Raw genomic sequence first — 27,009 nt, 5'->3', positions numbered from 1 at the left:
TCCCGCTCACCCCCACCCCGCTCACCCTGTTACCAAGAGGATTCGGGGTTTGTTGCTGGCTGTAATATTCCCATTGGCTGGTTCAGGACGGAGTGGGCGGGGAGATGGGCGGGGCTTCATGGCGCTGTGATCTCACGATCAGCTGTTTTGTACGCTCTACATTCTGATCTGCGGATCAGCTGGAGGCAGCAATAAACAGGAATTTCTGCAGCGGAAAGAAAAATAGAGGACAAGAGGCGAAAGCTGCAGATGTTATGATCTGAAATATATATATATATAATTAAGCAGTGTAATTTTTTTTGTTTACACGAAGCCCTTCTTCTACGAAGAAAGCCTTTTATTTTTGTATAATAGTGTTTTAGCTACCTCACATAAAGGCTACCTTAAGCTATGCTTTAAGAGTTTCTACTGATCTCGTTTACAACTTGAATAATCCATCAAAGGCAGGTAAGTCTGGATTTCATAACAGAGGTCTATCCCTGAATGGTTTATTGTCTTTGTGCTCCACAGTTGTTCCTTCCGCTTTGCTTCTGGAGCGTTTCTCCATGTAAAACATCCATCAGGCAGCCTGTCTGCTGGAATAAAACAGGAGGACATGAAGTTCTGGAGGGATTACATTGCTTTGTCTGCCGGTGACCCACATTAAGGGGCTGTGTGTCATAACCAGTGATGATCTATTATTAGGGATATGTTTGCAAGCAGCATCGCGGCCCAAAACCAAAAAGCCTGATATTCGACGTACAAGGGTCCTGGGGGGGAACAATGACACCGGGGTGGCTGTAATGCGACGCCGCTGTTTGTGCACCAAAATGCTGATGTGTCAGTGTTGGTGTTTGTAGGGAGGATGTTTTCTTGGAGAAAATAAAAATGTCCCGAGCCCTTTATTGTGTGAGCACAAGCTCATCCAGAGTGTGAGGTTCAGCTGTCATTGCTGTGACCCTTCAGCTGCTCAGCTTATACGGATAATTCATCTTTAACCTGTTTAATCTACAGACAGCCGTCCTCTCCCGGCTGTCCGCGGCATAAAACACAGTTTTGTTCTTATATAAAACATTAGGAACGCCTTTATGATCTCATATGTACATTGCTGTTTTTTCTTTTATGTTTTTTTTTTTTTTTTTTTTACATAAGGGAAGCGCTCGACAGCAGCAAGCCTTAACTCGGTGATGGATTTGAGCCGTAAAATGCCAATTATAACACGAACAGCGTCGTGGGTTTTAACTACACAGCTGCAAACAGCTGGTGTTTTGTCGTATTAACTGCTAGGTCCTTCATTTTCTTCCCTCCGGTCGCAAAACAGACGGAAGCCGCTCTGTCTGCTACCATGACGTGACGTCAGATGACATCACTGGATTTTTATAGCTCCGCCCACAACCCGCCTCTCCTCCCGTTTTACACCGGAAGAACTCTCACTTATAATACATATTCAAAAATTATACGTTATCAATTTTTATTCGTTATTATGAACAAAAAGGCAAAGTAGACCATGTTGTTCTTTAATAATAATAGTAATAATAATAATAATAATAATAATAATAATAATAATGAAGTGTGCATAGTGAGTGCTTAATGACTTAACTTAAATTTGCTAAAGCTGAAAAATAGTTCTTAAAGCTAAATGAAGCAAACATTAGCTAACAGCTAAAGGACCAAACGATTAACTTAAAGCTAAAAGTAACAAAATGTTAGCAAAAAGTAGTAAAGTGCTAGTTATATGCAGCAAAAGATTAGATAAAATCTAAAAGTAGGAACGAGCTAGATAAAAGCTAAAGGTAGCAAAAAAGCTATTTAAAAGGTAAAAGTAGCATAATGCTAGTAAAAGTAACAAGGTGCTATCAAGGTAAAAGTAGAAAAGCACTAGCTAAAAGCAGCAAAAGCCTTGCTAAAAGATAAAAGTAGCATTTAGCTTCCAAGACATATATGTTTTTCAATTAATTTAAGACATCTTAATGTATTTTTTTAAGAAAAACCTTGTAATTCAAGTTTAAAATTTATAAAAGTATAAAATTTACAAAAACCAAACATCAGTATCCACCTCTTAAATGAGCTTAAGGTTTTGATATATGAAAGGCTAAATAGGAAAAAAGTATGCATAAGTAGTTAGCTTTAAAAAAAACAAAACAGGAAAATAACTGTGAATGCTGATTCGGCATTCATTCAACCTTTATTTAATAACAATAATAATATTAATGATCCTTGCTGCAGTGTATGTTCTATATGTTCCTGCATTTCAAGTTTTAATAATTCAACAGGTGTGATTAAATTAATGTCCTTTGACAGTACAACACTTGATGTCTTTATCTGCCTGTTGTTGCCTGCCTATGATAAAAATGGATGAGGGTTGTAGAAAGAGAGAACTGCAGAACAGTGAGCAAGTTTGTCAGATTTTATCATGAAAACATCATCTCAAGTTCCAAAAAACTCACTAAATATTTCAGCCTGTGAAATATGCAAAAGAACATTTAATAATGTGTAATAAGTCACAGCAGCATCTTTTCTCCACTCAGGCCAGTATCATTAACTATATTTACACCAGTAAGTATTGCTGGAGTTGAGGTTATCTCCAAGCTGATTTAAAAAAAAAAAGTTTTATCAAGGGAGTACTGAACATGCAATTGAGTAAGGTCTAAAGGTCATTCTAAGAGGAAAAAACACTTAGTTGAAGTCATTTCAGTCTCATTACTTCATTTTGTTTTATCAGGAATGCATTAATCAGTGTTAAGGATCACGTTCAGTATCTTGCACAAGCCTGATTACAGAACAACGGCTCTGTCATGATTTCACAATCAACTTTCTCATCAATTTATTTCTTTCCATAAAATCTGTTAGTTAAATCTGCTCCAGTGTAAGCTGAAGATGAGGGCAGTCCATAGTGTTTAAACTGCATCAGGAAAAATAAGTATAGTGTAAAGAACGTATTACACAACTGGAAAAAACAGGCACAATTGAATTATTTATAGTGGATCAAGTATTTGTAGACGTATTGGGAGTGATGTTTCTCCTCGGGCTAGGAACAAAAAACTTGGCCTTTTGAACATTTAGATGTTATCCTGCTCAACTGATCAAACCATGTCCTTTGCATTAGCAGCTGCTGCCACAGAGTTAACACTGATTTTCTTTGCAAGTTAAAACACACTCTTCTTATTGTCTTTTTGTGACCTTCTCTCACCCCTCCTCCTCTTCTCTGGTCTGTCCATCTGTCTTGAGACTGTGTTGATTGGTTATCTGAATTTACTGGGGGAAGGGAGATGTCTTTGTATAACCAGCTCTCGTGGTTGATTGAGTTATTTTTCACAAATCATTCTATTTTTATATTAATGGGAAATAATTCCATTCATTGCTCCTCTGTTAATGTGTTTTACATCACAGGCCATCCTTATATCAAAGCCATATTAGTTTATAGCGTGCAGCTGAAATCTTATGATTCAAACTTTAGCTGGACTGAAAGTTGTGTACAATCAGTTACTTCATGCACATACTGTAAGTTATTTATGCTATTTTATGCATGAAATGAATATGAGACGGGCCAATATGTTTTTCTTAATATTTAAATCAAAAATCAGGAATCTCAATTTCACTTTTTTTTTTAAATATCAGCTGAAGATTTAGCCTCTTTAAGTATAAATTCATCAGCTGTTAAGAAATTTAAACTGAAAAAAGAGGTGTATGTCAGCTTTATAAAGTAGTTTTCTGCTGAAACACTTTTGTTAAAGGCAAAAGTTTTTTTTTTGTTTTTTTTTTAATCTAATCATTTTAAAATTGTGTGGCATGTTTAATGAAACCAGGTCTAGACCCTAAAAGAATCTGCAGGTCCAGATGAACTTCCACCTTATTTCTTAAGGCTGGCTACTCATATCATTGCAGTTCCTATATGACCCACATCTTTAACCTGTCCATAAGTCAAAACTCCATTCCAAACGCTTGGAAAACAGCCTTTGTTCTTCCTTTGCTGAAGGGAGGTGACCCCACCTCACTGAACAACTATCGACCAATCTCTAAACTCTGCATTTTAACCAAGGTTCTAGAAAAACTGATAAACTCTCAAATCAAAAAGTATTTGGGCTCATTTAACATCTTACCTCCCCACCAATCCAGTTTCAGGAATCAACACAGCACAACCACTGCTTCGCTGAAGGTTTTTAACGTCATCATTGAAGCATTGGATGCTAAGGATTATTGTGCTGCACTTTTCTTAGACCTGTCTAAAACTTTTGACACTGTGGATCATAACATCTTGTGTCATAAGCTCTCAGAAATTGGTTTCTCAGATCATACCATTGGTTGGTTCTCTAATTATTTTTCAGATTGGAGGCAATGTGTTCAACATAATGGTATATCCTCCAGTTATCTAACAGTCAGTAATGGTGTAGCACAAGGCTCAGTCTTAGGACCCACACTCTTTACAATCTACAATCTATAGGCAATGTAGGCCAGAGCATTCTTGACACATCCTTACATTTCTATGCTGATGACACAGTTGTTTATTATCGAGCTAAAACATTTTCTAAGGCTTTTCAGTTTTGCAATCTGCCTTTGACATCATCCAGTCAGATTTGTTTAGTCTCAAATTTGTCCTAAATGCCGAAAAAACTAATAGGATGCTTTTTTTCCAAACAGGAATCAGTCCCATCAATTCTTCCTCTGATTTTATCGATTTTATCATCAAATGGTGTCCCTATTGAGTTTGTCGATTCCTATAAATATTTGGGTATCTTGGTCCACTCGCATCTCTCTTTTAAGCTTCACGTGGAAAACCTAGTAAGGAAACTGAAATTTAAATTGGGTTTCTTTTTCAGAAATAGATCCTGTCTAACTATGAATGCTAGGAAACGCCTTGCAACTGTGACTTTCCTTCCCTCCATTGATTACGGTGACATTATCTATATGAACGCTCCTAAAAGCACTCTGCAGATGCTGGATGCTGCCAATCATGGAGCATTAAGACTGGCTAAATGGCTGTAACTACCGTACCCATCATTGCACCCTGTATTCACTGGTTGACTGGACATCATTAACTTCACACAGACTCTCCCATTGGTACATAGTCATCTTTAAATCCCTTCTTGGTCTGTTGCCTTCATACATCTCCTCCTACATGTCTCTGTGTAAGTGCAGCTACAGCGTGCGCTCTCAGGACATTATCACATGCAGTGTTCCCTCAGTGAGGACTGAACTAGGCAAAAGGGTCTTCTCCTACTCCGCTCCTGTTTCCTGGAATATCTTGCAAAAAGATTTGAAGCGCTCGTCCTTGACCTCTCTAAGTGACTTTAAAACTCTGTTAAGTTCCTGGCAAAAACCAGTGCAGACATGTTCCTGTTTTTAGTTGTCTAAATCGCCTTACAATCTAGCTGTTTTTTGCTACTATTCCTCTTGATTGTCCTTTTGGTTGCTATTTTGTTTTGATTTGTAAAAAAAAAAAAAAGAGAAACAAATATGTATGCCTATACCCATTTTATGACTGTCTATTGTTGTCCTTGTTTTCACTGTTCTCATCACTCTTTGTTAAAATCAGGTCTCTCTTGTAAATGAGTCCCTGAGGCTCAATGGGATTAACCTGTCTAAATAAAGGTTGAATGAAAACTCTCACTAAATACAATTTTATCAAATAGCCAAACTGTTGGAAATTACTGTCTATTTTCAGTGGCAAATGTTTTGTTTTTATCATGACTCATAATCCTTTCTCTCTCTCTCTCTCTTCAGGCCTTTGTTCCAAACCAAGTGAAACCTTACATTTGCACTACAGAAGCCTGTTAAGACTTGTTCGTCAAATCCAAGATCAAACACTGGGCTTTAAGTGGAAACAAGAAAATCAGGCACAGAGCAGCATTAAACGAATACATTAAAAACATCAAAACGGCAGCTATATATTTTTGTTCTTGAGGACAGTTTAACACCACTGTCGTCAAAACTTGAGAATACAAGCAGCAATGTTTCAGCGTCTTAGCAACTTGTTGTTCGGGGAGGTGGAGGAGGTGTCAGCTGAGCTGAAAGGACCCAATCCATGTGTGACGGAGGCCGACGAGGAAGGATGGATGCTCGTCAATCTGACTGGTGAGTCAGACAGCACTGGGCTGGAGTGGAGAGCTTGGTGTATTATTTTAACTCAAATCTGCTGTAGAAAATACAACCCAAATAAAAAAAAATGCTGGGATGTTGTGAAAAATGTGAATTAAAATAAAAGAATGCAAAGATTTGCAAATGTCATAAACCCATGTTTAATTCACCTGGAGTAAACAAATTCAATGTTTAAATAAAGATTTGTGCAATTTATAAGAAAAATATAGGGTGATTTTAAAATTTTATGGCAGCAATAAATCTACAAAATGACAGGGCAGGGGCAGCTGAATACTGTTAAAGTAAGTGGCATGAATGTTACACACCTGGTGGGACATTTAGAAACTTTTTAGATTAATTGGCAACAGGTCAGTAAGAAGACTGGGTATAAAAGTGCATTTTAGAGAGGCTAAATCTTTAAGAAGTAAAAAAAGGTCAGAGGTTCACCAGCCTGCAAAACGTTGGTTACGTACTGTAACCCCAGATTCTATGAATATAGGCGTAGCCCTTTAAGGCTGTCGCTGATGGGTTTATCCCGTTATGCAGAGCATAAGCACTGAAAAAATTTAGTCCACGCCCACCTGCTGTGTGGGCCCCACCCGGTCCGTATAAATTACGTTAAGAGCGGGAAATCGGCTCCCAAAATAGCTTTTTTCTTCAGCCATTTAGGAGCCAGTGAGGCCCGACGCTTAAAGGGCTACGCCTATATTCATAGAATCTGGGGTTACAGTGCGTAACCAACGTTCTATTTCATATAGGCTTCGCCCTTTAAGGCTGTCGCTGATGGGTTAAGGGCGAAGCGGATGTGGTCCTCGCCTCACTGGGTCCATTCGAACACAGTAAGAAGCGGAAGCTTGCCCAAAAAACGTCTTGTCACTCAGCTCCCCGTGTGCATAACTACGCATCGCGTAATTATGTGCCATGCACAGATGCATGTTGAGTAACTATGCGTTCTGACAAAGCATGAATGCCCCGGAAAACTTTCAACGGGAAGAAGAAGTTGAAAAGAGGGGGGGGGGGGGGGGCATGAACCAACTGGTTCATGGCTGAACAGTATAAACAGATTAATGTCCATAAATTGATTATTAATCAATTGAACTGATTGGTAACAATAATCATGAACTGATTAGTGACAATAGAACCAAAATCACAGACACGACTTGTGACTGAAAACAACATCTCACACTGTAATGCATGCAGACAGAAGTGAGCTTGAACAGAGTTCCATGAGAACAATAATATTCATTCTGTTAGAGCACTAAGGACAGAATGTGTCATGGAACGAGCCGTTACATCACGTAGGTAAAAGCGAATAAATGAGCAGGGTGTTGACCATGCAGCCGCAATGCAAATGTCCTGCATTGACATACCATTATGCAGAGCAGTCGAAGATGCGATACCCCTGGTGGAGTGTGCTTAGAGGTTGACAGGAGGCTCTAGATCTGATGCTCTGTAGGCTTCAGAAAAGGCCTCACACAGCCAGAGTGACAAGCGCTGGATGGATAACGGCGACCTGCAGAAGCATCTCTATAATGCACAAACAATTGTTGAGTTTGAAACGCATTGCAGCTGTGCGCGTTATGTAACACGTCAACGCCCGCACCGGGCAGAGAAGATGAAAAGATGCTTCCTCTTCTGATCTGTGGGGGGGGGAAAGAGACCCCTCCAACGATATCACTCTTGATTTAAAAGAGCTCGTGATGTTTTAGGCATAAAAGCTGGGTTGGTCTTAAATCAGCTGAGCTGCCCGTCAGCCTAAATTCTAAGGCATGACGAAGCAACAGAGAGGGCAGATAATTACTTACCCTCTTAGCGGGTGTTAAAACTAGCAGCAGGGCTGTTTAAAGAGACAAGAATTTTAAGTGAAAACCTGATCCAGAGGCTCAATTGGAGCTTTGATCAGGGCTCGCAGGACCAGCGTTAAATCCCACTGTGGAGCAAGTGGACGTGAAGCAGGCCTGTGTCTCTGAACATCTTTTAGAAAAACGCTTCATCAGCGGGTGAATAAAAGCTGTTCTGTCTCCGAAACCTTCGTGGCAGGAATAGATGACTGCAACGTACGTTAAAGCGTACTGAATGCCAACTCCCTATCCATCAGCTGTTGTAGAAAAACAACACGCCGCCTAAAAGGCATGAGGTGGCCTCTAAACCTTCTCTGTACACCAGCGCTGAAAAGCCGTCCCCTTTGATGTGTACAGAACTGTGGTAGATGCAGCACGTGAATCTTGAATTGTGCACACTATCTCCTGAGGGAGACCCATCCTCTAAGTGGGACCGCTCAGCGGTCAGATCCACAGGTGTTGACCTATTTCTGGGTAACTCTTGGTCGCTCCTCCTGCCTGAAGGAGAGCATCCTCCCTCCACGGCAGTTCCACGGCGACCCGACAACAGACGTTGCAGGCCTGGGAACCATGGTGCGTTCACACGCCGGGAGCCACCAGGAGAGCTGTCAATCCCTCCTCCTGAACTCGGTTCAGGAACCGTAAAAAACAGAGGAGGTGGGGGAAAAAACGTGTACAAAAGCGTTTTGGGCCACGGGCTGTGAGCAAATGCGTCCCCCCCCCAGCGATGGATCGTCTCGCGGGCTCAGGGAAAACCATAGTTGACACTGAGCGTTCTTCTCGCGTCGCAAACAGGTCCACAGCTGCTTTGCCAACTTCTGCTACGTCTGAAAACATCAGATCTGGATGGAGGGTCCGGTCCACGAGACGTGGGCCGCCCCTGGACGTCACATCTGCCCCTCTGTTCAGAACACCGGATATGTAAAACCGCTCTAATAGAGAGCAGGTTTTGATGAGCCCAACACAGTAGCTTTCGCGCAATGTGTAACATCTGGGCTGAACGCACACCCTTGATGGTTATGTACGCAGCAGTCACCATGTTATCTGTGTGAATCAACACGTGTTGATTCTGTAGCACGGGAGCAAAGTGTTGAATCATATTCAGTGCTGTGCGACACTCCAAAACATTGATGTGGGCTGATGTGTAGTGGGGCCACAGCGCCCCTACTGCTTGAGATAGGCATGTCCCCCCCCCCCCCCCCCCAGCCTGACAGCAACGTGTCCATGAAGGCTGACCCGTGACGTGGGTCTGCTGAGGGGGACTCCCTCTGACAGAAAACAAGGTGTTTCCCCAGAGTCGGAGGTCTGCTTCCACAGAGGAAGGGACAATGATCATCCGTCGTTTTGTTTTACTGGATCCACATGCAGACGTGCAGAACCACCTCTGGAGGCGTCTCATGTGAAACAAACCAGCGGAACCACTGTGTGAGTGACATCATTTCCAACAGCTTCATGACGGAGACAGCTGTTATCACTTGCCAGGTCTTACGTGGCTGAGTTGACTTTAAAAAAGTGTCGAATCTAGTTTGTGCTAAACGAGCTTTCATGGTGGTTGAATTTAATTCCACTCCCAGAAAACAAATGTCTGGGCCGGGAAAATCGAGCTTCCTTCCAATTTATGGCGAAGCCCAGATTTAACAGGTGTGATGTCAACACCTGATCGTGCATCAGCGCCTCCTGTCTGAAGTGACAGGAGCAGCAGATCATCCAGGTAAAACAAAAACTCTCGTCTCTGTGTTAGGATGATCGGTATGCGTTCTCTGGATGTTATACAACAGATCCAAAAAACGGTCTCACCCCTCCGATCCGTGAGTAAAAACCCTGTGTTTTCTCTCCGTTGGGGGACTCTGTAGATTACTTTTATCAGAAACACTTGGGTTTCTGCATTTAGGGATGAGATTTAGTCTGATGATGACGGGACCGTTTTTATAACTCCTCTGAATGGAGGGGTTTGGGTTGCAAACTGTAACTTGTACCATTTGCATAAAACCTTGTCCATCCATCTGAAAAACGGCGAGCATGTTTTAGCCACTCTACGTAACGTTCGTAGGGTGAACGTGCGTTAAGTGATGTGTCATGTATTGTACGGCTGTCAGCAGTCCGCCCCTCAACCGCCGTCATGCGTCGCGGGAATGTTTTCTGTGTGATCCCGGGCGAGACTTGAGCTGAGGCGAGGCGTGTGACAGCTAATGACGCGGTGGGGCTGCGCGTTTGACGTCGCTGTGCGAACGTTGAAAAGGCGGAGGGCGTGACTTCATTTACACCGTGCTGTTGGAGTGAAGGCTGCTAGCCCCGCGGGAGCACACGTTGTTCTCTGGAGGGACGCGCGCCGCTCTCGCTGGAGGGACGCGCGCCGCTCTCGCTGGAGGGGCGCGCGCTGGAGGGAGGCGGGACTCATTACCGGGTTCTTTCAGCTGCTTCACGTTTAAGCTGCGGTGAGCTGCCGAAAGCTGAGACGCGGTGGGTGACGGCTGCCCGCGTTTGATTCGTTGAGACGGGTGTCGTTTCTTGTGAGAGAGAAGGACCTCCACCCGAACCAGCCTGCGGACCACATTTATACCGATGTGAGATGGTCAGCGCCGGCAGCTGTGTGTGTGCGCCAGCATCAACGCAGCGCCGTTTGGATGGAGGCTGTTCATTTTAGTGATCGACTCGTCATGTCTAGAGCGGCGGTGAGTTAAAAACCTTATTTAAGGACACCGGCTCATGTGGAGGCTGTTCCATCCCACGAGTGCGAGTTGACACCGCTTGAGTGAGGATCGTGCAGTTCTAGTTGGTAACGAGTTATTTTCGCTTACCGTTGTGCCGTGATCGACTCGTCATGTCTAGAGCGACGGTGAGTTTAAAAACCTTTAATTAAGGACACCGGCTCATGTGTGGAGGCTGTTCTGCGATCGACTCGTCGTGTCTTAGAGCGACGGTGAGTTTAAAGACCTTATTTAAGGACACCGGCTCGTGTGTGGGGCTGTTTCATCCCACGAGTGCGAGTTGACATCGCTTGAGTGAAAATCGTGCAGCCCGGGATTATAACGAGTTATTTTCACTTACCATCGTGCCCTGTAAGCGACTAGTAATGTCTTGGAGCGGCGGTGAGTTTAAAAAACCTCATTAAGGACACCGGCTCTTAATGTGTGCGGCCGCTGTGAGCTCATCCGGGCTTACAGACTGGCTAAAAAACAGACACTTTGATCATTAATGATGATTTATTTCAACTTTCGTGTCACTTTTACACACACCCTCCGGAGACCGTCATTTTGAGAAACTTCTCTCTCATGAGCTCTGCGATTGTTTGCCCAGAGCGCTGTCTTGCAGGCGAACTCTGGGGAAAACGCTGAGCTGCAGGTTGCCGGAGTGAAGAGGGCTGGATTCTGACGGGCGGGGCTGGTGGTGGAACTCAGCGAGAGCCGCGGCCGTGGAAAAGTCGAAGCTTGCTCGCGACGGTCCCTCCAGCGGGACGGGGTGGGCCGCGCGGATTGATGAGGTGGCGCACAGCCTCTGGCACCTCCTCCGACTGTTTCAATTCGCCAGCATGGTTTGAAGCTGCTCTGAACAACGCATCCGCGATGGCTTCATCAGGTCTTGTGCAGTTTCTCCGGCAGCGAGGGGAGTAACGAAGCCAGGTGGGTCGTTGGATCATCGTCATCCGCGCTGCAGTCCTCGACAGGCAACCCGTGGGAGAGGCACATATGTTGAGCTGGCGTCAGCTGCCTTACAAAGGGAGTTCTTTGTCTCCAAGGCAGGTCTGCGGCCTTCAGTCCCTTGGACATGCTATATGCTAGCAGCGCACGTTGTTTGCTAACTGCGGCTGCCTGAAAATACATTGGTGGGCTCGATTGGAGAGCGTGGTCGCCGTCTGGTTCGTGTTCCTCCGGAGGGACGGGACGCTGCTCCGACCTGGGCAGCTTCGCACCGGAAGCTTCCGTGAGGCTTGGCTCCAGGGGGGGTTACCGAGGAATAGCCCCGCTCGGTGAATCCCTCAACTCTGGTGATGGGAGCGGACTGGGGACCGACTCCTCCAATCTACCAGGAAAGAACCGTCTGCGGCCTCGCCCGTCGAACGTCCTGTTGGAACGCGAGGCCGTATGGATCAAGACGGTGAGCCACAGTGGAGCCCGGTGAAAAACAACCTTCCCGCCGATCATCCGAACTGGCGGGAAAAGGCGAGGGACGTAGAAAAAAGGGATCCCTTCATGTCAGCCTCCTCCTGGGTTCCGCCGGGCAACCGAGAGGGCGCTGTCGGCCGGGAGCGGTGTGATCGCCGATGCGAAACGAGGTGGGATGGGGTGAGCATTCACTCAGCCCCCCTCCACCTACACTACGCTCCCCAGGAGGGAATGAGCAGCGGGGGCTGCAGCTGAGCACGCCTTGCCCCGGAGGAACCATCCAGTTCGCCCCGAGGGTCGGCGATAAGAGGAAAAAACACAAGATGGCGTTGTCCAGCGTGTATTGACCTGTCACTGGGAAATGTTCCCCGACGCTTACCTTGGAATAAGACTGCTCGTCATCTTCTCCTCGGGGAGGAGAACTCACCGGACGACCGGAGGTCGACTGCCGGGCCAAGCATCCTTCACAAAGGTTGGTCATTTACACAATTTATCCTCTTTGTTCTTCTGACAGTGCTATATTAGCTCGCTGAAGAAAAAATGGGAGCCGATTTCCCGCTCTTAACGTAATTTATACGGACCGGGTGGGGCCCACACAGCAGGTGGGCGTGGACAAAATTTTTTCAGTGCTTATGCTCTGCATAACGGGATAAACCCATCAGCGACAGCCTTAAAGGGCGAAGCCTATATGAAATAGAACACAGAGTCACAATTTCAGAATAATGTTCTTTAATAAAAGTTGGGGAAGTTGGAAAAACTTTAAATATCCCGTCAGCTTCAGCCGCAATTCCTAAAATTATCAAAAGATTAAAAACAAAAATCTAAATAAATCTCTGCGCTCAAAGGACAAGGCTGAAGTCAACATCGGATTATTTGGCTCTCAGGCAGCTCTGCATTAAAAACCTGCCCGATTTGGATTTTGTGAGATTTGCAAATCTTCACTTTCCATTTTTAATAACATTTTATCCTCTTAATTTTTTTATTATTTTTTTTGTAATTTGGGATTTTTGTTGAATTGTGTAGTTTTTGTTGTGTTTAGTTCAGTGAGGCTAGCTGTAGTGATGGGAATAAAGGAACAGGGTGAAGAATCAGTCTGGGTGTGGCACAACTGCACTGGTGCTAATATTTGGAGTTATTATTTCATATGATGGATGGAAACACATGAGCTCTGAGAACGTGCATCCTCTTTCACTTCAAAATATGATCATGACATTGCTGTGTAGAAAATGTTGTTTTGGTACTGGTTCTGGAGCCAACCTAACAAAAGAACATGAAAGTACCTCTCAAAAGCATCAAGATAAGCAGTAAATCTCTGACATAATCACAACCATAGAGGGTCAACACAACTAACAATGTGACTCCTTTATGTTTTGTGTTTTCTTACCCCTCTTTTTCCCCCTTCTCCCAATAAAAAAAAAAATCCTCCATATTCCCCGCACTGGTGTGTGTGCGCGTGCGTATGTGGTCCCTTTAAAATGACCCTCTTCGTCCTGCATGGGTTTTTGAAAAATCTGCAACGTTTGCTAAATTTATTTGCAACATCCCCCTCCCTGTCTCAAACTTATGTCTCTGCTGGCCTTCCCGATCTCATCCGTGCCACGTGCTCAGAAGAATCTAACTGCATGACGCAGGTGGAGGGTGAGACAGGAACTCTACCGATTGCACAAACGTTCCCCGACCCATCAGATCACCACAACTCACTAACAAGAACTGAAAGCCTCGCCCCCATTCCCCGCCCACCTCACAAGCATCGTAGGACACATAAAGGTCGGGCTAGGGGTGCGGTAGCATCGTCAGACCCCTTGTCTTACCTCAGCTTTAACCCACCACATTTAGGTGCTACACCCGTGAGCCTACCAAGGCGTGCTAGACTGTCCATGCCCTGCTCCACCCCATCAATGTCCCCGGGGTCAGGGAGTGAGAGTGTGAGCAGTGGGGGTACCAGTAGGGCAGGCTCAGAGAGAGGCTGCATGGATGAGAGTTGGTTTGTCACCCCTCCCCCCTGTTTCACTGCAGAGGGAGCCACAGCGGAGGCCAGTCCGATGGAGGACCTCCTTATAGAGCACCCCAGCATGTCTGTGTACGTCTCCCCGAACAACCTGTCCATGGTCTCCAACAGCAACCTGTCTGTGGTGGGGGAGGAAAGCCTTGTCAGCCTGGCGAGCAGCGTGAGGTGAGAAACATTCGTGACAACTAAACCCAACATCCCCCTGCTTCAGCATGAATTATAAAAACCTCACCGCTTACTGGTATGTATTTCAATTGTTTCTTTGTTTTCCTGTTGCTGCAGAGGGTCTGAACCAGTTGCTCCCCCAGCTATGCCCACCAGGGTGACCCGTGGAGCAGCGGCACAGGCTGGCGCACTGGCCAAGGTCACCCAGGTGGCTAGGGTCCAGCGTTACAAAGCTCGCATGGAGCGGCGCCATCTGAGCCGCAACCACATCCAACGCCAAAACCGCACGAGGGAGCAGGTCCCTCGCCGTGCAGCCCACACCAGAAACACCTTCCTTCACCAGCCCTGCAAGCGTAACATCTGTCACTAAACTCCCATTAACCTGGGGGGCTTTGTTTACTCTGGGGGCATTAGTACCGTGGCTTAAGTCAAACATGATCATACCGGTATTTGTCAACCCACAGCAGACCTGCAGGTCTTTTTGTGTCACCCTGCTATTTTTCAACCCAGTCTGCTGGTATGAACCAGTCGCTTCTAGATTAGCATAAACCTTAACCATTGCCTCTTCTTTGTTCATTGCAGTAAACAGAAATAAATAAACAACAACAAAAAAAGAAAAAAGATAAAGAGCAACATAATATAGTATATGTAGTAATAATAATGCATGAAAATCAACAAAAGATGAGCTATATTAATTTTCTTACACTAGGATATCGTATGTGATTTTATGATTTATTTGACCATGAACGCACCACAACACTGAACCGAAACATAATAAACTCCAGCTGAAATCGCCACATGTGTTTTTACTCTGACTGAAAGAGCAGGAGGTAGAGACAAGGCTCCATCATTTCACAGCCGACAACAAAAACTCTTCGTATTATCTTTAAAGCTTCATATTAACATTGGTTTCAGTTGGGGCTGCAGACGCTCTGTCATCTTTTCATCCTTAGGCTGCAGGTCTGAGCACCAGGTTGCATCAGGAGGAGCAAAACGTCAGTCAAATCTTTAACGCGAGTTCACTCATTCATGCGAGGAAGTCATTTCTTGTGAGATTTCTCTGTCTTTGTGAAGGATAACAGCATGTGGAGGATGGCGAGAGGACGTGCAAAACAGACTGACACATTAAGCAGAACGATGTGATGCTTAAATGACATCAAGTAATTAATTAGACATGATTTTATGAAAGTGTAATGTAATTTCAATGAGCAGCTCTTAACGGATTGGGCATCTGTAAAATCATCCACGAACGTTTAAAAAAATCTGTGATGGGCTTGCTTTTGAGTTACAAGGTGTGGCAGGTTATTGTAGGTGCAAAACGATAGCAGTGGCAACTTAATTTTTTACGTCATTTTATGTTATCTTGAAATTCTTATGCAGTCCCATTTCCATTGTTAGCTACATAAAGAGGGGGAAACACCAGACTGCTCCTGGTCAGATGAACACATTTGGCTTTAGATGTCAACATTAACAGTGAGGATTCATTTTAGCGTCTGTCATCTGTCCAGCGTGATTAGTTTCGTTTAACCACAAATTGTGCTGTGCTTTTGCATTAGCCGTGTGAACACCCAAAAAACTTTGTCTGTTTATACAAATATACATTGTCAGAAAAAAGGGAAGTGAATTCCTAATGCCTCAGAGCAAACATCTCACTCCAATTCATTACTTTCAATACGTGTCATCTGGATATTTTGCTCACATTCACTCCATATATGTCCTGCCCTTTTACTTTTAGCACATCCAGCTCAAACCACGCCATCTTTAAAGATCTAGTTTACTTATATGTATTCAACAACAATAGTCAACTATGGTGCTCAGATGTATACAAATGTTTGTAAATGATTCAAGAACATGGATGTAAGTTTGCACTGTCAGATATTTTGTGAGTCGAGGTTTTAGCAGTGTGACGTGTGCTTGTTGTTGTTTTTTTTCTGTTTTTCTTTTGTGATTTTTGGCTTTGATCCTGACTGTGTGTGAGAAGGTGTAAAGATGAGTTAAAAGTGGGGAAAAAAACAGAAAAAGAAATTTAACCAAACAAAAAATGTTAGTCATTTATTTTTCTTGTAAATATCTAAAAACACTTTGTAATGCTCCGTTAGATGTCAAAGTCTCTCAGGACTCAAGTCTACAACATTATGTCCAATGGGACGAATGAGAATCTTCTCCATGTATGTGCTCATTTTCAATTTACGAGGGCCAGGAGGTCAAAAGTCGTGTCTTTTCCCATGTGTTTGTGGCAAGCCATTTGTGTATTTATTCAATATAGCAAGCGTCATTTTCACTCCGTTTGTGACTGTACTAGTTTGGTCACACTAGCACTACAAATACTTTCACTAGTAACACATTTTTCCCATCTAGTGGCACTTTTGCTCAACTAGTTGGAGCAGAAGTCATGCTAGTCAGCCATTTTGACATACAAGTAGCACAAAAGTCCCAACTAGTTGGCTTTTAAAGGCACTATGGTGTCATCTAAAACATTTGTTACCAAGTCAACAAAATTTTTGCCTATACTAGTCAACTACCGTGGCCTTAAAATGAATTAATTTACTACTAAAAACTAAAATGCTCACATTCTTAAGCCAATAAAGCCTTAGCTAGTTAATATACATGTATAAGCATTTTGAATTTTACTAGGTAACTAGTAAGGTCCAATTTAATCACACCATTTGACTGGTCACTAATATTAAGCCTCACTTGTCAACATTATGTGAACAAAATAGTTAACCTTTTATAGCTCAACTAGTTCAGTAATAAGTCTGATCATAACTTTGACTAATGAACTAGTAAGCATTTTGGGGATTAGTAGTTAACTAATGAGGCCAAATTTAGCTACATGTGTTGGAGGGTGGTTGTTTGGCAGCTTACTGATCAACTAGTAAGCATTTTAGGTGCACTAGTTAACTAGTTGACATTTTATAGCTCCACTAGTTAACTAGTTGGCACTATAGCTCAACTAGGTAACTAGTAAGGACAAGAATGCATAACTTGACCATTAAAATGTTTAGTAGTCAACTAATTGTTAAAGTTTTAAGCCGCACTAGTCGAATAGTGCACAAATTTCAGTCAGAAGATGAGTAGTGGTGATAATTTGTGTTGACTAGTTACAATGCAACAGGTTTTGATGCTTACTAATTAACTTGTACGACACATTTCTTGAGTAGTTTAGTCCAGTGGTTCACTACTGCATCAAAAAACAGTTAGTTGGGACGATTATTGCAACAAAATGTCTGAATAGTATATCTTCTGCTCCAACTAGTTGGCCACAAGTGGCACTAGTGTGCAAAATGTGCTATTAGTACGAGTGTTTGTTGAACTAGTGAGTAAAATTAATGCTTAATATCAAGGATATTGAATAAATACACCAATACTTGCCACACTTGTCTCATGGCCACCATAAAACAGTTTCAGACAGAAGAGTTTATGTGCCATCGACAAACACTGCCCTCCTGAGGGTCCACTCAGCACAGCATTTGCTGCGTGGATGCCAGTGATCTTGCAGTGAAACATGGTTTAAATTCATCACTGCTGATGCGTTTGACTGTCTGGACTCATTTCTGATTGTTTGGTGGATGTTTTAATCACAGAACGTATGATATTAAATTATCTTATATTCCCGTTATATTTTTTCTTTATGGTCCTTTGAATGAAAAAAGGTGTGTGCGCTCAAACTGTGCTAATTTATGATAAAGTTATGAATATTATCCTGTTTTTTGTTTGTTTGTTTGATTTAAAGATTAATACAATGTGTCTTGTCAAATTTGTTTGTGCAAGGTATCTAAGGTGATGAATCCAGTACATGAACACACGTAGTGAAATCTGTTCGGGCATTTACACTCTTTTGTTGCTTGCGGTTAAAGTGACTGTGCCTCAGACAAATGTTTGTGTGATGGGAAAAAACAGCATGTACAATGAGTAAAACAGGGTAATAGGGAAAAATCACAGGTGGATGTGTGCGTATGTATAAAAAAAAAATCACCACAGGTAAATCTGCTGCCTCGTCTGTCCTGTTTTTTTAACAGCTGTCATCATTAATATATTTCCTCACCATCCAGCAAAAATGAAACGTTTCCAGAATGTTGTGTTTTATTGCCATAAAGGATACATTTTCTGAGTTAAAATCGTCCAAAGCTGTGAGAATGTGTTACCTAATGTGTTGCAACTGTGTGATGTGACTGAGGGACAAACAGAGGCAGGAGACACAGTAGTTTCTATATATGAAAAAAAAAGGCAATGTAGTTATAAATCTTCAATATAAATGCTTGTATTTTCTCATGTAGGTTTTAGAAGAGCTGTCTAACAATGCAACAAAAGGCAATGATTGCCTTGGAAGTTTCTTATGTTTCATGTTGTGCTCTGATGTTTTGGCAGCTTTAAATGACTTGTTGTGGGGGAGTGTGGGGCGGGGTCACCTAGATTACACCTCCGTTAGTACATCCATTCATAACAAAGAATTATATAAACAAGGCATTTTGGTGCATCTGATATCTATGGTGATTGTGCCTTTCACTGTTTCTGCATGGTTTATTTGTGATGTGCTGAGTTTCCATCTTTGAAATGGTTCAGACAAAATACCTATGCAAAGATAATCCATTGGGTTTTCCAACATCAATTCCAAAAATACAGGTGCACATAGAAAATACCGACAAAATAAAAATAAAAAAGAACAGTAACAACAGCAAATAAATTCTCAGGTTAAGACCTGAATTTTGTGTCATTCTTCTCACTGCAAAGAGCATTACTGAATGTAACTGAGCAACACTGCTTGCAAAAATGGACATAAAAAGTATTTACCGGTCTTACAAATGCTCAGCAGCATGTAAATAAAAACTCTAAAGCTTGTGCCGTTGTATCAGAATCAAACTTTATTGTAATTGCACAGAAGCACAATGAAATTACATTTCAGTACAGCCGTCCAAAGAAAACATGGGTAGATGGGGATGTCTGAGGCTGCAGCCTCATGGGAAGTGCTGCCCTTTTTGTTTAGATAGGAAAAGGGAAAACATGAGGAAAGAGGAGGTATAAAAAAAATCATATCTCACACTGTGTAATCTCATATCTCATAATCATATCTCACACTGCAATCTCACGCTGTGACACAGCGTGAGATTGCAAAAAAACCCAAAAAAAACTTAGCACAAGAAAAAGCAACATGATGACATAATATGCATGTGGAGTGGGTGAGGGTGGGAGTCCCAGCACAGACCACCTAAGTGAGCAGCACAGCCACTGGTGCCTTCACATCTACCTAGGTTGCTGCACTGCGGGTGATGAGGGAGGCCAGAGAACGCAGTGAATTTAAGGGGAAGTAGTCCGTGAGCACTGTCCAGATCGCACCCCCCACCCCCACCCCACCCTAGCTATAGTCCTGATAAGTGATGGTGCAGTGTTTATCAGCCGGCTCTGTAGAGCTCTGACACAGGCCCGTGTCCTTGGAGAAGGGAGCTGGTAGGGGAGGGGGGAGCAGAGCATCTTGTTCACATAACATCCAGGAGAATTTGAGATAGTCAACCTTCCAAGGCTGACACAGGGGGAGCCAGATTCAGATAGCAACATTTGTTTTGGGTCAGGTCGAGCTATGTTAATTTCCATCTGTCTTTTACAGTCTCGCTAGTACATCTCAATGGCGACTCCAAACAGCCAAATGGTCAGTCGAACTTACAACTTCTCCGAGATCTATTCCTTCCCGTCAGCGAGATTCAGGAGCTGCAAGTAGCCTGTGATTCTCAGCATGAATCACATCCAGCTTATGGCTCAGATCACACAGCATTTGAGTTTGAGTGCTGACAGCACGGCACATTCCTTCACACATGCCGGGCAGCCTTACAACGGTCAGAACAGCTGCCAATGTTTTTCAAATTTGTCGATATGCCAGGTAACTACCAACTCCAAAAAGCAGAAATCCTGTTATCATAAATCCAATTATGTACATCTTCATTGTTCTCGACTGATAATATGGACAGACACACAGTCTTCCACTTCCCCCAGGAAACCGGCTGCAAGTGTCCCGTCAAGGTAGGAGGGCTCTCCTTTGCCCTGTGTTATTGTTGAGAAAATTTGATCAATTGCGTTGAGAGACCAGCTGACCAGATCCATAATTTCCAATTTGGAAAATATGCAAAAAGAGGCTCTAAAAAAGTTCACAGGACAAAGAGCAGAGCAGGGGAAGGAGCAGGAGGGAAAAGTGTCCACCTTCACGAGAGCAAGAAAGAAAGAAAGAAAGAAAGAAAGAAAGAAATAGAACCTTATTGGTGTTGCTGTATGTTAATATTTGTAATATAACTTTATAATGTTCCCCTGATTCATAAGCAGACTTGAGAAGTCTTACAAAACATGCAGCTAAATCAGCTGTCAGAGTGATAAAAAGATGAAGTTTGGAAAGCAAAGTGAAGTTTGTGGACCTTTTAGAAATTTCTATATTTCTGCACAAATATGACCTAAAACATCATCAGATTTTCACACAAGTCCTAAAAGTTGATAAAGAGAACCCAGTTAAACAAATGAGACAAAAATATTATACTTGGTCATTTATTTATTGAGGGAAATGATCCAATATTACATATTTGTGAGTAGCAAAAGTGTGTGAACCTCAAGGATTAGCAGTTAAATTGAAGGTAAAATTAGAGTAAGGTTTTTTTCAATCAATGGGATGATGAGCAGGTGTGAGTGGGGAACCTTGTTTGATTTAAAGAACAGGGATCTATCAAGTCTGCTTTTCACAACATGTTTGTGGACATGTATCATGGCAGGAACAAAGGAAATTTCTGAGGACCTCAGAAAAAGAGTTGTTGATGCTCATCAGGCAGAAAAAGGTTAAAAAACATATCTAAAGAGTTTGGACTCCACCAATCCACAGTCAGACAGATTGTGTACAAATGGAGGAAATTTAAGACCATTGTTATCCTCCCCAGGAGTGGTCGACCAAGATCATTCCAAGAACAAGGAGTGGAATATCGAGGTCACAAATGACCCCAGGGTAACTTCTTAGCAGCTGAAGGCCTCGCTCACGTTGACTGATGTTAATGTTCATGAGTCCAGCATCAGGAGAACTCTGAACAACAATGGTGTGCATGGCAGGGTTGAAGGAGGAAGCCACTGCTCTCCATAAAGAGCATTGCTGCTCGTCTGCAGTTTGCTAAAGGTCACGTGGACAAGCCAGAAGACTGTTGGAAGAATGTTTTGTGGACGGATGAGACCAAAACAGAACTTTTTGGTTTAAATGAAAAGTATAATGTTTGGAGAAAGGAAAAATCTGCATTCCTGCATGATAACCTTATCCCATCTGTGAAACATGGTGGTGGTATCATGGTTTGGGCCTGTTTTGCTGCATCTGAGCCTGGACGGCTTGCCATCATTGATGGAACAATGAATTCTGAATCATATCAGAGAATTATAAAGGAAAATGTCAGAACATTTGTCCATGAACTGGAGCTCAAGAAAGGTTTGGTCATGCAATAAGACAATGACCCTCAGCACACAAAGAATGGTTAAAAAAGAATAAAGTTCATGTTTTGGAATGGACAAGTCAAAGTCCTGATCTTAATCCAATCCAGATGTTGTGGAAGGACCTGAAGCAGCAGTTAATGTGAGGAAACCACCAACATCCCAGAGTTGAAGCTGTTCTCGAGGAATGGACTAAAATTCCTCCAAGCCGGTGATCAACAGAAACATTTAGCTGCAGTTATTGCTGCACAGGTTGACTACCAGTTGACCAGTGAATACTTTAAGCCTCACTAGTCAACACTGTAGGCACATTAGTTAAATAGTTGATATTTTATATCAAGGGGGGAGGGGTGTCACACCAGTTACTGAAAGCAAAGGTTCACATACTTTAGCCATTCACAAATATGCAATAATGGATAATTTTCAATAAATAAATGACCAGTTATAATATTTGTGTCTCATTTGTTTAACTGGGTTCTCTTGATCAACTTTTAGGACTTGTGTGAAATCTGATGATGGTTTCAGTCATATTTATGCAGAAATATAGAAATTTCTAAAGGGTTCACAAACTTTAAGCACCACTGTAGCTTAGCTGTTTGTAGTTTTTGGTGTATTTTGGCATCATAATCAAGTAGTTTGCAAAAATATTGAAAATATTGATGGAACGTACTTTAAAAAGTAGTGCGTTAAATGCTAAAGATTTCTGTAAAATGCGTGTACCGGTACTTGCAATTATGATTTATCCGATTTTGTGCCTTTATGTCACATTCCTTCAATGTTTGTGCAAAATTGTGCTCTTTATTTTACTTCCAAGACTTTCTTGTTTCAATATTTCTTCAGGGTTTCTGAAGGTCTTTCAAACTTTTTTTTAACATGTTTTTGTTGTTTGTTTGGCCTGCTAACTTTGACATATGAATCATTCAGGCATGAAAAGGACTCAAGAGATGAACCTGTGTAACTTGTAAGTCAAAAAAAAAAAGCTTCAAGTAGTGAACCACTGGGAATACTGGGTGTAACTACTTAACTTGCAAGACCAAATTTGTCCTACCAGTTGACTAGTGAATACTTTAATCCTCACTAGTCAACATTGTAGGCACATTAGTTAAATAGTTGATATTTTATAGCTGCACCAATTCATAAATTAGACCAAGAATGCATTAACTAGTGACTATTTTAATGTTCACAAGTCAACCAGTTAACATTTTAGGCTATTCTAGTTTACTAACGCACACATTTGACAGTCACTAGTCAACTAGTGGGCATAATTTGTATTAAGTAGTTAAAAAGCTAATGTTTCAGTGCTTATGAATCAAACTGTTTGGCACAGTTGTTGAGTAGCTTGGTTCAGTGGTCCACTACTGTGCCTAAAATTAATTAGTTAGGACTATGGGCTACTAGCATGACATAATGGCTGACTAGTATGACTTATACTTCAACTAGTTGGACCCAAGTGGCATTAGTTGGCAAAAATGTCTTATTGGTGAGAGTGTTTGTTGAATTAATGCACTAAAATGTGGAACTGTATTTGTCACACATGACCAACATAGAATATATAGTGATTAATTTCATGTCACAAAGTCACAATATGTTTCCATTTTTTTGTGCATTTGAAAATCATCAAACATAACCCTGTTGGACACAGTTTTTTTTTTTTTTTTTGCATCTAAAGGGTGATTCTCAAAAAGGTACTACCCAAAAACTTGGCATACAGATGATCAGCTGAAGGATGATGATGCATTTCTTAGGTCTTAGCTGGATATTTTCCTTTTTCTTAAATATAGGACTTTCAGGTACTGTTCATTTGCTATAGATAACCAAACACTTAAAAAAAAATTATCCTGTACTTGTCCACTTTCCTCAGATTGTAAGCACAATTTGCACAATATGCTTCAGGATTAGGTGATAAAACAGAAAGAGAGAGGAAATGCAGCCAAAATCCAACAAAGTTTTAAAGACCTTCAGAAAAGACATGAGATCTAATGAATATCGCCTACAATTACAAGAGTTTCCCCTCTCACACAGTACTTGTAGGCACAAGAATGTAATTACTAAAATAGGAAGTGATGAAGCAAACATGCGGGTGTGGTAATAAAGTGTTTGTGGTCTGAATCTGGGTGTTGTACTCTTGAGCACAACTCAGATTAGATTACACATGAAAACCCGCAAGGTAAATAGATGCTCTTATAATAAAATACACAGGGAAAACAAAAAAGCATGTGCAGAATGTTCAAGGTCTCATTTTACTGATCCCTTCTTGTAAATAGAAAAGCAAACCAGACAACTATTTATAGCTTTAGTTACTTTTGACCCCTGAAACCTTCCCCCAGCTAACAGCAGAGGGAGAAGACAATGAGGAGGGAGGAGGACACAGTGAGGGAGGAGAGGAGGGAGGAGACAATGTTTCTGTGCACCTGACACGACCTGTTTATCCACTCCATCCAGTTTGAGTCATTCTTAGAGGTGGAGGAAGACGAGGACGCGAAGGGAGTTTGCCCACTGAATATTGTAACCTTACAGACAGGGGACTTGTTTATTGTTTGTTTGTTTGTTTGTCAACAGCAGAGGGGATTTAAATGACTCCTTAAGGTTCCAGTGAAGTAAGTTTGACATTCAAAATGAGGTGGCAAAGTGAGCCTTTAGGGAATATGCGCAGATTAGGAGCAGAAAGGTCACGAACTGGATTTTGAAACGCTTTTTAAAGCTCGTGTTGTGATTGTAGGCGCGTCTCCGTGAAGGACTCGCCTTGTCCTGACATCTAATCAGAAGCCAGCTTCATCGAGCTCCGTCTTCTCCCTTTACATTAAAACGAGGTTTTATTCGGCTACGAGCACGTCGCGACATCGGTAAGTGACATTAGCACACATTTAGCCTCCAGTTAATTACAGGTATGCGGTTAGCTTGTAGTCGTGGTGGTTGAATAAACAGGACACGAAATGTATTAGCCGGGATTTTCCCTCCTCTGAGGCTGACTCTGTTTGCGTTTTACAAGCAATGAATGTTGTTTACAATGATAACAAAACGGTGGCTCGTCAGACGGACCAGGACAAACGAGTCGCAAATCAGTATTTAAGCTAATGTTTTGTTAGCCTGCCAGCGGACGAAGCTGTTAGCTTTAAGCGTGTTATCTTCTGCAGGTGGAGGAAGATGCGCCATCATCATCACAAGTATTTTCTGTGAGGAGGCAGCTGCAGGGATCTTTAATATGTCTGAACATCAAATATGAAGCTCCAGATCCCAGCAGGAGAATTGTTTTTCATGATCCAGCAACATCCCTAAAGGGTAAGTCAGGATATTTATCATCTGTTTGACAGCCTAACGCCGCGCGCATAATAAGGAGCAGGGGCGATTCTAGAATGTGACCTTCAGGGGTGCTTAGCCCCCACTGATGGCTCTTGGCTTGAACAACTCAGTGGACTTCAGAAGCATTTGTAATGTGGGGGGGGACACACTGGTGGTGGTGGGGTTTCTGGGGGTCCTCCCCCAGAAAATTTTGAATAAATTTAATTAATTCATTCAACCTTTATTTATAGCCTCATTGAGCCACGATGACTCTTTCACAAGAGAGACCTGTTCCAGACAGAACATATAAACATTTGATTCAGTAACTATTTTAGAGAGCATGGCACAAGAAGTAGCCTGACCAGCCACTCTCCTTGTGTGACTAGAGCACGCTCCCCTTCTCTCACACACCCTAACACGCCCCCCTCCACCCCCGGTCTACAACTGCCGACAACTGTATTGTGGCACAAAATACAAACGTGCAAGCTGCTGCAGACGTGGCGCTCCGCTTCTCTCACGCAACGCCCCCCTCCCCAAGCTCCTGCAGGTAAGGGGAGTTTCACTTTGGGACAAATTGAGGTCGCCAACTGGTCAGTTGCTGATGAGCCTACTGGATGATTGACAGGTGGGGTCAAAAATCCGACTCGTGAAAAAAAAAAAAATATATATATAGAGAGAATTTACTGGCCCGTTAAAGTGTCAACATATATTTCATATTTATTCCAAATTTATTCAATATTTTGGTGAATCTAAGGTTTCAGAACTGAGCTTCTTTACAAAATCCTAATGACGGTTTCTAAAAATTTCAGGGGTGCGGAGTTAAAATTTAAGGGTGCTTGAGCACCCCCAAAAAGATGCTAAAATCGCCACTGATAGGAGCAAGATTGATGTCCAGGTTTAGTTAACTCTCTTCACATCACAGGGTTTTAGATAATTGTGTGACTGCAAAATCAAGAGTAGTCATGCACAACACTGCCCAGGAAAGTGTGGCTGGGTACCCAAGTGGAAGTGTGGTGGATAAAGATGCCAATCCGGAGACGACACTGGGAAGCGCCTACTCTCCGGTGGACTACATGAGCATCACCAGCTTCCCCAGGCTGCCAGAGGATGACACGATGTCTGGAGAAACCACACAGAGATCTCGAAAGGATGACGACAATGTCCTGAGTGAACAAGATACAGGTGCGTCAGGTCACGTCAGATGTCATCATGCAAAGTACTTTCCCCTCAAAAGCTTCAAAAATAATTTTTATTTTCATTATTTGAAACATTTTAATTCGACTAAGTCTTGTTTTGTTCTTTATTCGTCTCAGATCCAGATCTGTTTCTGAGGTCGGCTCGTCTCCAGCGTCTCCCATCCTCCGCTTCAGACTTGGCTTGCCAAGATGTTGCGTCGCTACAGGAGACCACCACAGACCCCTTCAATGCGGACTGCGCCTGCCAGCGAGATGGATTGACTGTCATAATCACAGCCGGTCTCACTTTTGCTACAGGTGTCACTGTAGCTCTCATAATGCAGATCTACTTTGGAGATCCCCAGGTTTGTGCATATCAATATTTCCTGTTGAATAAGTGAGCCACGTTAAGAGTTCTGTCTCTCTTAGAACAGTAATTATGAGATTACAAGTAATTCCAGTTGTCTCATTCCTTCCACATGAGTACTTCCAATGAAGATGCTTATTTTCATGTGTCAGGTATTTAACCAAGGAGCAGTGGTGACAGATGTGGCTCAGTGTACATCTGTTGGGTTTGACGTTCTGGGGAAGCAAGGATCCAGTGTTGATGCTGCCATCGCTGCCGCCCTCTGTTTGGGGATTGTCCACCCTCACACCTCTGGCATAGGAGGGTGAGCTATACAATCACGTTCATCTCTGCTTAAACAGCTTAACCACTGAGGTTCTACAACATTCTGGAATGTGCTTTGTTGATGTTTAGTGGTGGCGTTATGTTGGTGCATGACATCCGTAAGAATGAGACGAGAGTTATTGACTTCAGAGAGACGGCACCATCTTCCCTCCACGAGGACATGCTGCTCACAAACCTTGATCTTAATGTAAGGAGTTAATTTTTAATATCTATCTATCTATCTATCTATCTATCTATCTATCTATCTATCTAT

The 27,009-nt window shown here is 42.6% G+C and overlaps 2 protein-coding genes across 3 annotated transcripts in view; both read left to right on the top strand.

Moving 5' to 3' along the window:
- Window positions 1–166: 166 nt before the first annotated feature.
- LOC119416901 (tumor protein p53-inducible nuclear protein 2) lies at window positions 167–14,785 on the top strand. Of its 2 annotated transcripts, XM_037684095.1 has the most exons (4): window positions 167–447; window positions 5,701–6,051; window positions 14,015–14,171; window positions 14,289–14,785. In XM_037684095.1, the coding sequence occupies exons 2-4, from the start codon at window positions 5,928–5,930 to the stop codon at window positions 14,539–14,541; spliced, it is 534 nt and encodes a 177-aa protein (XP_037540023.1). In that variant the 5' UTR covers window positions 167–447; window positions 5,701–5,927; the 3' UTR covers window positions 14,542–14,785. The 2 variants fall into 2 exon arrangements, with proteins under 2 accessions (XP_037540023.1, XP_037540022.1); XM_037684094.1 differs by lacking the exons at window positions 167–447; window positions 5,701–6,051 and having other exon boundaries at window positions 13,865–14,171.
- A 9,188-nt stretch (window positions 14,786–23,973) lies between these two features.
- LOC119416900 (glutathione hydrolase 7) overlaps window positions 23,974–27,009 on the top strand; it is an 11,494-nt gene continuing 8,458 nt past the window's right edge. Inside the window, exons 1-7 of the mRNA XM_037684093.1 lie at window positions 23,974–24,208; window positions 24,331–24,454; window positions 24,746–24,890; window positions 25,813–26,072; window positions 26,204–26,430; window positions 26,585–26,736; window positions 26,826–26,943. Of these exons, the coding sequence (XP_037540021.1) occupies window positions 25,853–26,072; window positions 26,204–26,430; window positions 26,585–26,736; window positions 26,826–26,943 (717 nt within the window). The 5' untranslated portion in view covers window positions 23,974–24,208; window positions 24,331–24,454; window positions 24,746–24,890; window positions 25,813–25,852. The remainder of the gene's footprint in view (window positions 24,209–24,330; window positions 24,455–24,745; window positions 24,891–25,812; window positions 26,073–26,203; window positions 26,431–26,584; window positions 26,737–26,825; window positions 26,944–27,009) is intronic.

The sequence above is a fragment of the Nematolebias whitei genome, chromosome 11 (assembly GCF_014905685.2).
Source record: "Nematolebias whitei isolate Nwh7 chromosome 11, NemWhi1, whole genome shotgun sequence".
Lineage (NCBI taxonomy): Eukaryota > Metazoa > Chordata > Actinopteri > Cyprinodontiformes > Rivulidae > Nematolebias > Nematolebias whitei.
The sequence above is the reverse complement of the archived record's forward strand: the minus strand, read 5'-3'. Positions and strand labels throughout refer to the sequence as shown.